Below are 13,604 nucleotides of genomic sequence, written 5' to 3' on the forward strand. Positions count from 1 at the left end.
CAGTTATTTTAGTCTCCTGTCTGTATGAGTCTTCTGATACTCAAAGGAGTAAGTAGTTTGTTCAAGGTAACAAGTGCAAAATTGGAGTGACAAGGTTAAACCCATGTCTTTAGATTCTGAGACTTACTCTCAAGTCCTCTTTCTTCCATGAATAGTTTTGCCCCCATTGTCATAATTGGTTGTCACCTTACATTTCAACATGTCTTGACATATTAAGGTGTAACAACCTTCTCATTCTCCAGCTCTGGTTTTGTCTTTTATTTAAGATTTTAGAGAAGATGGTTTAAGAACCCAAGAGTCCCAAAGACTGTAATGGGCAGCATGATACAACTTTTAGTTTATAATCTAAATCCATCGTAGAAGAGGGGGATAATTAAAGAGAGATTCATTTATTCAATCAACACATTAATTGTGCATCCACTCCATGGTAGACATTTTTTGTAGGAACTAGGGATACATTGGTAATCAGAAGAGATGAAACAATTTATTCTCCTGAAGTGTACTTTCTAGTGGAGGGCACAGACAATAAACTAGTAATATTAATAAACTATATAGTTTGGATAAGTGCTAAGGTGAAAAATAATGCAGGAAAAGCAATAGAGAGAGTCAGAATGGGGAAGATGTTTGCAATTTTAGAAAGGGTAACTCAGAAAAACCCTCTGTGAGAAAATGGCATTTGAATGAAGGACTGAAGGAGGGTAGCCAGTAAGCCACGCAGATGTCTTTTGGAAGAGCATTCCAGGCCAACAGAACATCAAGTGCAAAGACTCTGAGGCTGGAGTGTGCTTGACGTATTCAAAGAACAGAGCAGGCCAGGGGCCAGCCCCGTGGCGTAGCGGTTAAGTGCGTGTGCTCCGCTGTTGGCAGCCTGGGTTCAGATCCCGGGCGCGCACCGATGCACCGCTTGTGAGGCCATGCTGTGGCGGTGTCCCATATAAAGTGGAGGAAGATAAGCACAGATGTTAGCCCAGGACCAGTCTTCCTCAGCAGAAAGAGGAGGATTGGCATGGATGTTAGCTCAGGGCTGATCTTCCTCACAAAAAAAAAAAAAAAGAGCAGGCCAACTGGGTGGAATGGACTGAATGAAGGAGAGAATAGGAAATGATGCCACAGGGTACAGATCTTATAGGACCTTATAGACCTTTGTAAAGACTTTGGTTTTTGCTTTCATTAAGATGGGAGACATAGGAGGCTTTGATCAATGAGTGATATTATCTGACATATATAAATAGAATTTCTCGATCCTGTTGAATATAGAAGGAGGATGAGGGTCAAAGTAGGGAGATCAATTAGGAGGCTATTCAAAAAAAAAAAAAAAATCAGGTGACTCTGACCAATTTGGTGCAGCTGAGGTGATGAGAATTGGTCAGATTTAGAAGGCAGGACCTACAAGTTTTCCTGATGGATTAATTGTAGTATGTGAAATAAGGAAAACAGAGGGAAGAACAGATTTTTTTGAGGGGTGGGAGAGAAACAAGATCAGGAGCTCAGTTTTGAACATGTAATATTTGATACTTTATTAAATATCCAGTGGAGATTAAACGGATGTTAAAGCTATATTGACATAAGAGAGTTTAGCTCTAAGGCATTTGATCTAAGAGGAGTGGAATTATAATCACTCAAAAATAACTATTTATTAAGCTTTTTTTGTGTGTCAAACCCAGTACTAGGTGCTGGGATATAATATTAATAAGATATAAGGTTAATAAAATCTCAAGGCACATATGGTTTATAGTTCATATTATAGGTAATTTAGTTATATAATGCTCACAAATATGAAATCTTGGAAATAGGAAAATTTGATCCATTATCACATTCTTACAACTGTACCTAGGAGTTTTATTTGATTGGCCATTCTCTTGAAGGGGGTTTGGTTTTTTTCATGGCTTGGCCTCCTGGAAGTTCTATTATGGTACGCTATTATAAAGAAGGCTATATTTAAATCTCTTATTGGCATTTAATGTCCATTGTTCTTTTCCTTTCTTCTTCCTGATGAAATTCAAGTGGTGAGTTGTGTTCAAAGGGTGCTGCTATTACGGTATAGTGTACCATAATAGGGTCGGTGTTGGTATTTTCTGAGCTAGATAGTAGTGCCTGAAAGGTGAATTAATCACTAGATACTTTTGTTCTGTCTATGAGTGTTATGTACTTTTTATACTGATGTTTTGACATCTGGTATTCTTCTCTTAATAACTCTGCATGGGGTTTTTTGAAGGATCTGTGAAGGCACTGAGAACAGTAAATACATTTCTAGTAATGAAACTACACAGACAAAGGCAGGAGTTTTTTGGTATTTCTTTTTTTAGTGTTTTAGGTCTTCAGGATACATTTGAGAATGTATTATCCCTGCCATTTTTCCCATTATGGAAGACTGCTGTGCTGAACGTTGGTGCTTGATACTCAATCACAGCATCTTTCCTTTGAGTCAAAGAAGAGAGCAAATAGCCCTCTGTTCAGGGAACTGGGTAGCACTAACCACTCTCCACTCTCAAATAGTAAAAGTAATTTAAGCTATCAGAGCCTCAGTACTACTTTAGTAGTGTCCCCTGGAGAACAAAGCAGTTAAGGCAAAATTTCGTGTGGTTTTCTTTCATGATTTGAGCTCCTTCCGAGAAATAAATCTAGAGTTATGCAGGAATATTTCGAAACTGTTTCATTGACAGTGTTCTAGCAGAGTTCTTTATCAAATAACAACTGTGAAGTCGTGTCTGACAGTATGAGAAGTGCTATGATTCAGGCTACAGCATAGTAGCTCACCTGTAAGAATAATTTCCACATTTAGAATAATCTTTGTATGAAGTTTGTATAAAACATAAAAGTATGAAGTGTGAATAAAAACAAATAAGAATAGAAAACCTGGATATTTATGTATTTTTAAGGTGAGCTAACAGTGTGGAAGACAACTAAATGTAGTAACTTACATTGTAAAACAAAAATCAATGTGTATGATCTACTCAGTTGAAAAAAGTATCAATTAGAAACACATCTTTTTTCAACTAAAAAATTTCCCATGTACATATTACACTTTTAGTATTTATGTATATATCCATAAAAATCAATGTCATTGATTTGTATCTTTTAAAATTTTACATAAGTGGTATCATACTGTATAGATCCTTTTGCCACTTGCATTTTTTTAAAAGTCTAATATTAAATTTTTAAGACGTATCCATGTTTGTGACTATAAATCTAGAGCACTGATTTTCACTACTCTTTAGAATGTCATTCCGTAAGTTAGCCATTATTTATTCCCCTACTGATGAGAGTTATGTTTTTAGGGATTTTAACAAACCTAGAAAGAAAAGAGGAATTGATGGTCATAGACAATTTCTCCACTCTGCTCCAACAACTTGGCACATGACTGTGTTGGGCCGCTGTAAATTCTAAAGCTTCACAGAACGGGTTTTAGGTGGAGGCAAACTACCAGAGGTTGGAAATAGAGTTTTGAATCTTATAAGAAAAACAAAAATGAGATAGTGGACAGAACAAGGAGCATAGCGAATATGCAGCTCACAGGACTATTTTAACAGAGCCCAAAAAACACAGTTTCAGTAAAGAAGTCTTCATGAGCTTTTTCTTTTTCTTAGCTCTACTACCTTTTTTATGCTGCTCTCAGGTGTAGTAATTCTGAATCCTTGTTTTCCTTCTGTGTATACCAGCTCTATTCTTGCAGAACCTTTCAAGGATCAGACTTGCTGATCTCTTTAAGCCAGTCAATATGAATATAAATCCAGTGAATATCGTCATTCTTTTAGATCTTGCATGAAATGAATGGTACGCATATGTGGCTATTCATCAGAATTAGCTGGAGAGCTTTATAAAAATACATACTTTTATGAACTCGACCTTGGAAATTCTGATAAAGGATTTATAGGACAGAGGAACTGTATTTTTTATAAAGATCCCTCAGTCATTCAAAAAGCATTTCAGCTGAAACACCACTTCCCTAAGTGTATAGCTTAATTTTTTTTTTTTTTTTGTGAGGAGATCAGCCCTGTGCTAACATCTGCCAATCCTCCTCTTTTTTTGCCGAGGAAGACGGCCCTGCGCTAACATCCGTGCCCATCCTCCTCCACTTTATATGGGACGCCGCCACAGCATGGCTTGCCAAAGCAGTGCGTCGGTGCGTGCCCGGGATCCGAACCAGCGAACCCCGGGCCGCCGCAGCGGAGCGCGCGCACCCAACCACTTGCGCCACCGGGCCGGCCCCTGGCTTAATTTTTTAAATAGAGCATTCCCTAGTGGGGGTTGTCAAAAATTAGTCTAAAAAAGTGATATGGGTTAAAAAACAACAAGTTTTTCCTTGAAATCTTTGGCCAGAATTAAGTTGATTTGCTTCAACTATTTATATCCTGAAACTGTATGTAGCTAAGAAGGGTGTAAACACTACCGAAACCGTGAATATCAAACTGATTTACACCTCAGAGAAAAGATAAAAAGCTTTACCTATGGACTAGAAAACCCAAATAATTACGTGATCTTGTTTATTGTGTGTGTGGAGGACACACACAATTTAGTACATTATTAAAATCCTGCTTCATGAATCTAGGCCCTGTTAAAACTTTATAATTGGTTATGCATAATTGCAACTTCTGGTTTTTCTGTTGTGTTTCCAGCACAGTGATGCAGTCCATGACCTTCTTCTGGATGTGATCACGTGGGTTGGAATTTTGCTGTCCCTTGTGTGTCTCCTGATTTGCATCTTCACATTTTGCTTTTTCCGCGGGCTCCAGAGTGACCGTAACACCATCCACAAGAACCTCTGCATCAGCCTCTTTGTGGCAGAACTGCTCTTCCTAATTGGGATCAACCGAACTGACCAACCAGTAAGCGACTCACATTGCTGTTAGTCCAAAATTTCTCCACTTCCAGCTGTTCAATACCAGAAATATTCATGTTTGAAAATATCCTCTCTTCCAGTTGTCTAAGATAGATACTAATTTTCAGATCTTATTCAGTTTTCCCTTTTTCATGTCCCATTGTCATAAAGAAGTGAATGTGATGGATGTATAAATGTGTATTTCTTCAGAAATTCTGTTCACGCACTTGCCTTTCTGAAGAACTGTGTCTCTTCATTAGGTTTTTTTTTTCTTTAATTTTTAAATCAGCTGGATATTGAAGAAAGTTGAATAAAATCATTTGAGGAATGGAGGAGTATCTTTTCTAACAGATATAATTGTTATTTTTTGAAGTTTTAGTATACTTTTTTTAAAAACAGTGGATATTATATTAAAATTGCATGCTTAAAATGAGTTTTTCTTATTGACATATTTTGGACAACAGTTCCAACTGTAGGTCATTTTTAGCATATACAAACTCTTCCCAAGTTTTGTTTGACACGTTATATTTGCTTAAGTTCTGTTCACATCTTTAAGTGCCAACTTCGTACTATATTACTACCTACATTCAGTCATATTGAGAAAGGGAGGGAGGGAGGGAAAAACGAAACAGCACTAGCCGACTGTTCTTGGTAAAGCCAAACAGAAAATATGAATAACAGATAGTATCTAATATATTACACAGACTTTATGCCCACTTATAATTTTTGTGAGGCCCTTTCTATTTACTTAAGATTCGTGTGCATAGTGCAAGTTTGTTCTGATGACTAAAACTGCAAATGAAAAGAAAACTTTCATTTTTTAGAATTGTAGGCATAATAAATAATTCATTCACTTAATGCTGTTCTCTGGTATGTGTCCATATGTATGGAGTACTTTACAATAAAAATGCAGTTGGATTCATGTTTGTGATTACACATTCATGATTAATGGCCGTAAAGGGTACAATTATGGTGATTATACTTTTAATTGACTATCATATACAAATGTGACAGCTTTTCCCATAAATGCATACATATGAATAAGCAATCAAAGTGCACATTTCTTTCCCCAAAAAAGTAAAGCCTTCTGATAACAAAAATTAATAGTTGAAGTTCTAACTCTAAAAAGCAAAAAGTAGCAAACTGTGATTTTTTCCCAGAAGAAATCATTTTATTCTCTTGTTAACCTGCAATTCAAATGCTGTGTGATTTCTTTTCATTTAGATCCTTATTCTTATTTTTGTTTCCGGATGTTACATTCCGGATAAACTTCACCAAATGTTGCATATGGCACAAAACAAATTTCCAACAAGTAGCATAAGGAACAGTGATTGATATGAAAAACTTGGGTAGAGTGCAGCTCAGCCTAGCTTGTCCTTACTCTTATTGCTGGACGGGTGTCCTCTTCCTGCATCCCACGTAGTGGTTAGGCTCTGCTTTCTCTCTAGCCCCTCTGACGTTTGACTTCCTTATCTCCCCTTCATTGTCATCCCTCTAACCCAGTGAAATTGACCTGCCCTTTGTCTCATTTCTCAAGGATCATGCTTATCACTGAATCCCCCATCCTAATCTGATCATGTCCATAAATTTGTTGCCCTTTTCTACTAGGAGCTATAGCTTTTATTTAGGACTTCTCATAAAAAAAAATCTGAACTCCAGAGGTATAAGAATGTCAGGAACTGACATAAGAAAATGAATATATGGTCAGCTGAAACTTGTAGTAACTTAGAAAATATGCCAAAGTAAGGTCTGGCTGCCTTTTTTGACCAAGTTTGTCTAGACTAACATTTAGTACAATAACAAAAAGTGAGAGACAGAAAGCACTTCTGGAACACTTTATTTTAACCAGATTTACTTTCACACTTGTGCAGCATGAACTTCCCAATGCCACCTTAAATCCTTTCTGAAACAAAGGAGGGAGGAAATAAACAAGCAATTAATAATAATGAATCTATAATTAATTATATTGTTTAGTTTTAAGAGCTTTTAGTCTCCTTGGTTTTATTATTTCTCTTTCATTTACAATTGAAGAACTTGATATGTTAGTACACACATGATTATGGCCAACAAAAAGATGTATTTTAAGACCTTTAGACTAGTCTCAGTAATAATCATCAATAGGCTCTTATTAGAACTTTTTCCTAAATGTTATGATTTTTTCTTATTATAATGCTATGTTGTGATCCATAAGCCGTTATTAATAAAATGTTAAATATAGTTTTCACAGATAGGTTATATTAATTAAGTTTTGACATCTGAATTTTAAGAATCCTGACTAGATTATTCTTTTGCAGACCTATTTTATTACTGTGGTCTTGATAAATATTTATTTTAATTTTGTGGCAGTTGATAATATATCATTTGGTAATTATTTGACTGAATCGTTTGTTCCTTTTCCTAGATTGCCTGTGCGGTTTTTGCTGCCCTGTTGCATTTCTTCTTCTTGGCTGCCTTCACCTGGATGTTCCTGGAGGGCGTGCAGCTCTATATCATGCTGGTGGAGGTTTTTGAGAGTGAACATTCCCGCAGGAAATACTTTTACCTGGTTGGGTACGGGATGCCTGCACTCATTGTGGCTGTGTCAGCTGCAGTAGACTACAGGAGTTATGGAACAGATAAAGTGTGAGTTTATGTTTTCTTTCCCTTTTTTTTTTTCTCTTTTTAAACCTAGTTGAACTACAATCTTTGGATTTTCTTGGAAGTTAAAGTCTTTATATCACCTCACAGCAATAAATTACTCAAAAATATTTCTGAGATTCAGTATGATGCTGTTTTAAAACAGTGTAATTTTTCCACATCTATGTCATAACCTTGACTAATTATAAAGAAATAATTATTTTAATATCTTTCAGAGCATTGAGACATTTGTCAAATGAATAACTAGCTATACTAAAAACTGTGTATTCAGAGGACAATATAGTCCCTGACATTAACAGCTTCTCTTCTTCCTAACGTGTCAGTTCTAGTCACTAGAAAGAAATTTGTGTGATTAACAGAAAGACAAACTATAGGAGCAGGGGCAGCTTGTGTTTTTCCCTTTTTTTTTCCTAAGTGCATATTGGGGTATAGTGATGAATTTTATTTTCAGCGTACCATCAAATTGCTGAGACATACACGTAAAGATGTCCAGCATACTGGAAAGGGGTTTAGTGAAAAATATTTTTTGTAATCCACCTCAGTGTAACAGTTGAGATCCTGAGAATGAATGAAAGTTTCAATAGAAAAAGATTGGAAAGAAGACCAAGATAGATCTCTGATGAATAGCCATATTTAAGATATAGATTGAAGAGGGAAAATAAAAATAGAGAAAGAGAAGAGGTGACCAGAGCCTTAAAAGTGAACCATGAGGAAAGTGAGAAGTTTCAAGATGATGATTCAAAATACCATCTATGGTGTTTTATGTCAAAGGTAATTCAAGTAAGATAACCATTGAGGAAAAATCATTTGTCCTTTGCAACAACTATTTTGATAAAGTGCTGGAAGCAGAAGCCAAATTGGAAGGTGTGAAAAGATAAGCCAGTGGCAAGAAAGTAGAGTCTTCAAGTATTATCTACACCCTGAAAAAGTGTGATTGAGAAATAGTGAAAATATTAACTTGTGATAACAGTAATGAAGAAAGATTTTAAAAAGTGAAGTCCCAAGAATGTCTATTGTGGGAAGAATCAAAATGATAAGAGGAGATTAGTAGAGAGAAAATATCTTATGCCTCATTTGTACTTTATATATACAGACATATATATATAGAGACATATCTATATATAGGTTGAATAAAAGGGAAAGGTTATAGGGGGATAGAAAGGCATAAGATTAGACATAAGATTAGGAAAACCTTGATTTAGTGCTGAAAATGGCCTTAGAATTCACATAGACCAAAGCATTAATTTTATAGATGAAAGAATCAAGGACCAGGTAAATTAATTGCCTTGCCCATGGTTATAGAGCTAGATAATGGCAATCATGTGATAAAACAAGTCAAGTTTATTTCCACTAAACTAGGGTGTTTTAAAAATAGTAAAGTGATCTCTCCTGAGGTGAGTGTGAAGGAAAGAACAGCTAAGATAAATTTCGAAGTGGAGGAACTTTTCCATCAAGTAGGAGATGCTGACTTTTGCTGAGTGAATAGGTGAGGTCACATTGAGAGGACAGGGGATTTGAAAAGCTCTGAAATGAGCACTATGGAAAATGTGTTAAGGAGCCAATTAGACATTAATAAAAAGATTTCCAAGCAGTAGTGAAGGCTCAGATGAGGTTAGATACATCAATTTGTACAGAAGTTAATAAGCCAAATTTCATGACTTTCCACCAGCAATCAGCAGCCTGAATATGCTGCCAATAAAGCAGCTCGCTTCCCAGAAGAGAGGATTCATAAGGAGGGAACGACAGAAAAGGACTCCAGAGTTATTGGGAGCATAGTTAAAATAGAATATGTGTTGGTGCAAAGGCACCAACAATGTCTTTAGAAGACCGTCTCACTTCTGTTGAATTTTTTTCTTGAGTACAGTGACAGGGTATATAAAGCCCTTTGTCTAAATGTAACTAATAGGAATTATTTTTTAATCTAACCTTTGTGAATTGTGGTCAAATCTGAGTTCATTTTGTAGATCCCAGTGACAACTGTGGAACTTATTAGGATTTGATAAAAAATTATCTGGGTTTGCCTCTAAGGACATCTTAGGGGAGAGGGATTAGATAGATCAGAGGATTTTTAAAACTTACCTTTATTGATATAATTCACATACCATAAAATTCACTCATTTAAAGTATACACTTCAACCATTTTTAGTAAGTACATTCATAGTGTTATCCACCCATCACCATTATCTAATTTTAGAATATTTTCATCACTCCAAAAAGAAACCCGTTAGCAGTCATTCCCCTTAGAGGATTTTCATTTTAATTCATGCATTTCCTCTCTAAAATATTAAATTGAATGATAAAGTTATTTGTGACCTTATACTACTTCAAATATTATTCTTAAGTAGTTCAATTTTGCTCTCTTGCAGTTCTTGATTTACTTTTATTTTTCTTTTATGTTGAATTTTTTTCTCTTTCGATATTTGCAGATCTTCCTGTTACTGAACTGGCTCAACTTATTTGCCTTGTGTTTTAGTCCTTTATTTTGACACAGATGTCATTTTCTGGGAATCTATCTTTCCTTAGAATCAATAATATGTGGTCTCTGGTGACTTTGTTCAAGCTTTGGCCATCATTGTTTTAACTCCCTGCACCATAACTGGAAGCGCTCATTCACTAACATTATTCCTGTGTGGGAATAGAGGCTAATTTATTTCCCAGGCACTGATTTAAAACAAGCCTTAATAATAGTTCAGTTTTGCAATGATGATTTTTCCTAAAACAGAGAGAAGCATAACAGATATAGAGAAAGGGGAGCATAGATGAGAGAGAGAAAAGGATAGAGAAAATTACATTAAAATCCTGTCACAGAGAAGCATAAAACATTTAGTGTCTCATTTGTACATTTTAAATAAATTGTCCACAGAGAGACCTTCAGAATACAGGGAAAAAATGTTTAACTTCTACGCTTTGGGAATTCATCCAACCCAATGTCTACACAGTGCTATTTTGCCCATTGAGGAAACAGATGTCGAAAAAAGAAATATTATTCAGTCATTCATATTTACTTGAGAAGCTGCTATGGACGGGTCCTGTTTCCATCAGGACTTTAATCAAGACATATTTTCAAAGAAAAATATAAGCAATGAATTTTTAGGCAACTTGAACGATTTCTGCATATAGAATTATATTTCTTGTTTCTTATTATCAAATCTGTCTTTGTTGTTCCAGTTTTTGTTACTGTTGTTTATTAAACTTTTATTTCAAATGGCATTTCCCACTCCATGCTCGTCACATGACTTTTTTTCATGTAGGTCTCCTATCTCAAGTTTCGGGAGTTTTTTTTCTGTTTTCTTTTTTGCCAGTGTTACCTTCTTATGTGCTACAGTGATTTTTGTTTGTTTGTTTGTTTTTGTGAGGAAGATCAGCCCTGAGCTAACATCCATGCCAATCCTCCTCTTTTTTGCTGAGGAAGACCAGCCCTGAGCTAACATCTGTTGCCAATCCTCCTCCTTTTTTTCCCCAAAGCTCCAGTAGATAGTTGTATGTCATAGTTGCACATCCTTCTAGTTGCTGTATGTGGGATGCCGCCTCAGCATGGCCAGAGAAGCGGTGCTTCAGTGCGCGCCCGAGATCCGAACCCGGGCTGCCAGCAGCGGAGCGTGCGCACTTAACCACTAAGCCATAGGGCCGGCCCCTGATTTTTTTTTAATACAAATATGTATAGTCCACAGTCTTAAATAAACTGGAATTAGCCAGAATTCAGAGATATATTGTCAGCCATTTTTTATGAATTCTTATTAAACTCAATAAAGTAAATTTTGTGTCTTGGAAGTCTGCCTCACTTACTTTTGGAACTGTATTATTACTACATTTTTACTCCTCAGTCTCAACCACTTAGAGTACATCTAGAATAAAACCATTGAATGTATATTACAGTAATCCAAATAGTAAACATGTCTCCCTTTTCTCTCCTCTTAATGTACATAATTGTATTTTATTATACTGACAATGAGGTTTTATTTTTGAAACCTTTAATAATAATAATAATAATAATAATAGTTTACGTTTTCCAAAAAGTAGAGAATCATATCAATGGTAGGAGATAAAATTGTTTTTGTAGGTTAAATAAATGTTATTTTGATACAGATAGAGGTAACTATCATATTCCATGTGGCAGATGGATGTGTTTTCCTATGAAATGTTATTAGGGCTATTGAAATGATTATTATGTACAAAACACATACTCACACACAAAGCATACATAATTTGATTTTGAGAAGTTTTCTTATTTTGCCATCAATTTGCAATGCTTGTAAGAGAATCTTATTATTTTCTGATGTTTAATGAAATCTTTTTATCTGTACTGAGATTATTCTTGAGAATGTACTTAAAATTACATTTAGTACTATAATCAGACATTTTAAAAATCTGATTAAAAGACCAATACAGTCATTTTTAAAAAAATAACTCTCAGCTAGTGGACCATAGGTCTAAATTGCACTGTTAACAATGGGCATTTATTTCATTTTATCTCTGTTTTTGTATCTTCTCTTAGTTTCTCTTATCCTGCTGTTCATATGGATATTTAGTGCAGCCATCCTGTATGATACTGTCAGAAGATGAAGGCTGGCATTGACTTAACAATAATTCAAACAGGACTGATTTGGAAATTCAGTGCTAAATAGTTTGATTTTATGACCTGGAACTAGTCAGTTCATTTAAACTTTGATTACCTCAATCAATGTTACCAAAAAAATGCAAACTGTTTGAACAGTTAATTTTTATCTAAAGAAAAAAATCACGTTTATAGTGCTTTCCTCACAATCTAAGTATACAACTAAAAAAGCAGTGATTAACATGATGGGTAAATTGGAAAAGGGTTGGAAGTGGGTTCCAGGAGCAGAGAGGCTGCTGGGAAGGTGTACAGCCCAAGAATAGCCTAAGAGTTAAATATGGGCTCAAAAGTTGATAAGAGATTTCTGAAAGATGTAGATTAATTCATGAACATTTGTGATGTGTCAGAATATCCTTGAGTACTAGAATCAGTAACCAAGCTCTTAAAAATAACTGAAATCAAATTTGTTTTGTGTGAGGAAGATCAGCCCTGAGCTAACATCCAATGCCAATCCTCCTCTTTTTTGCTGAGAAAGATTGGCCCGGGGCTAACATCCATGCCCATCTTCCTCTGCTTTATATGGGACGCCGCCACAGCATGGCTTGACAAGCAGTGCATCAGTGCACACCCGGGATCTGAACCCACAAACCACAGGCCACCGAAGCGCAGCGCACACACTTAACCGCTGCTCCACTAGGCCAGCCTCTGAAATCAAATTTTATGATCTGAAAATTATTATAAATCATCTATTAAGTTTTAGATTTGTAATTTCTCCTCTGCTGGTTAAAAGCCCACAAATTTCTTTATTTTTACTTCATTATCTAAGTGGCATAATCATTTGGGTAGAAAAGTGATTACTGATCTTTAAAAATACTAGATTATACTATTATTCAGGAAAGATCCTAGCCAAGGAACATTGAGCTTGATAGTCTCTGCAAGTTATACGCACAGGTTTATCTAATACATTTCATAATTTCTAAGCTCTTCAACCCACCATAGAAAATTATATATTCATTTGTAGTATTTCTCTAAGTATATTATCATATGATGTTGTAAAATAGTTTTTCTTGTATCATTTCATTAACATGAAGCGTTTATCTCGTTGAACATGTTGAACTCAGTGTGTTGGACTCTAGCGTGACCAGTGGGAAATAGTACAGGAATGAAGTATTTTTTCATTGATATATCAAGATAGTCATTCAACATGAGTGTGGGGAGTGCTTTGTATATTTGCATGTTATTTTATTAAAGGCCAAGAACATGTTTTATGTGTATGTGTACTGGAGATTGACAGCTTATTGTGTCATCATTTCATCACCCAGGAACCCTATGATTGGACGTAAAATTATCACCATATATAAGAATTTGGGGTTGAGAGTAATTTTTCTGTTACGGAGTTAGCCATGCCAGACCTATATCAGAGAACATCAGGACTGCTCTCCTGTTATTAGAAAATGTGATTGGGGCCGGCCCCGTGGCTTAGCGGGGGTAAGTGTGCATGCTCCGCTACTGGTGGCCCAGGTTTGGATCCTGGGCACACACCGACGCATTGCTTGTCAGGCCATGCTGAGGCGGCGTCCCACATACAGCAGC

At 35.8% G+C, this 13,604-nt stretch overlaps 1 protein-coding gene across 14 annotated transcripts in view; it reads left to right on the forward strand.

Annotated features, from left to right (window-relative positions):
* ADGRL3 (adhesion G protein-coupled receptor L3) overlaps positions 1 to 13,604 on the forward strand; it is a 784,802-nt gene that overhangs the window by 685,513 nt on the left and 85,685 nt on the right. For all 14 annotated transcript variants that reach the window (XM_058547158.1, XM_058547157.1, XM_058547171.1 and 11 more), the window contains 2 exons: positions 4,617 to 4,826; positions 7,221 to 7,441. In XM_058547158.1, the coding sequence (XP_058403141.1) occupies positions 4,617 to 4,826; positions 7,221 to 7,441 (431 nt within the window). The remainder of the gene's footprint in view (positions 1 to 4,616; positions 4,827 to 7,220; positions 7,442 to 13,604) is intronic.

This window comes from Diceros bicornis, chromosome 8 (genome assembly GCF_020826845.1).
Source record: "Diceros bicornis minor isolate mBicDic1 chromosome 8, mDicBic1.mat.cur, whole genome shotgun sequence".
NCBI lineage: Eukaryota > Metazoa > Chordata > Mammalia > Perissodactyla > Rhinocerotidae > Diceros > Diceros bicornis.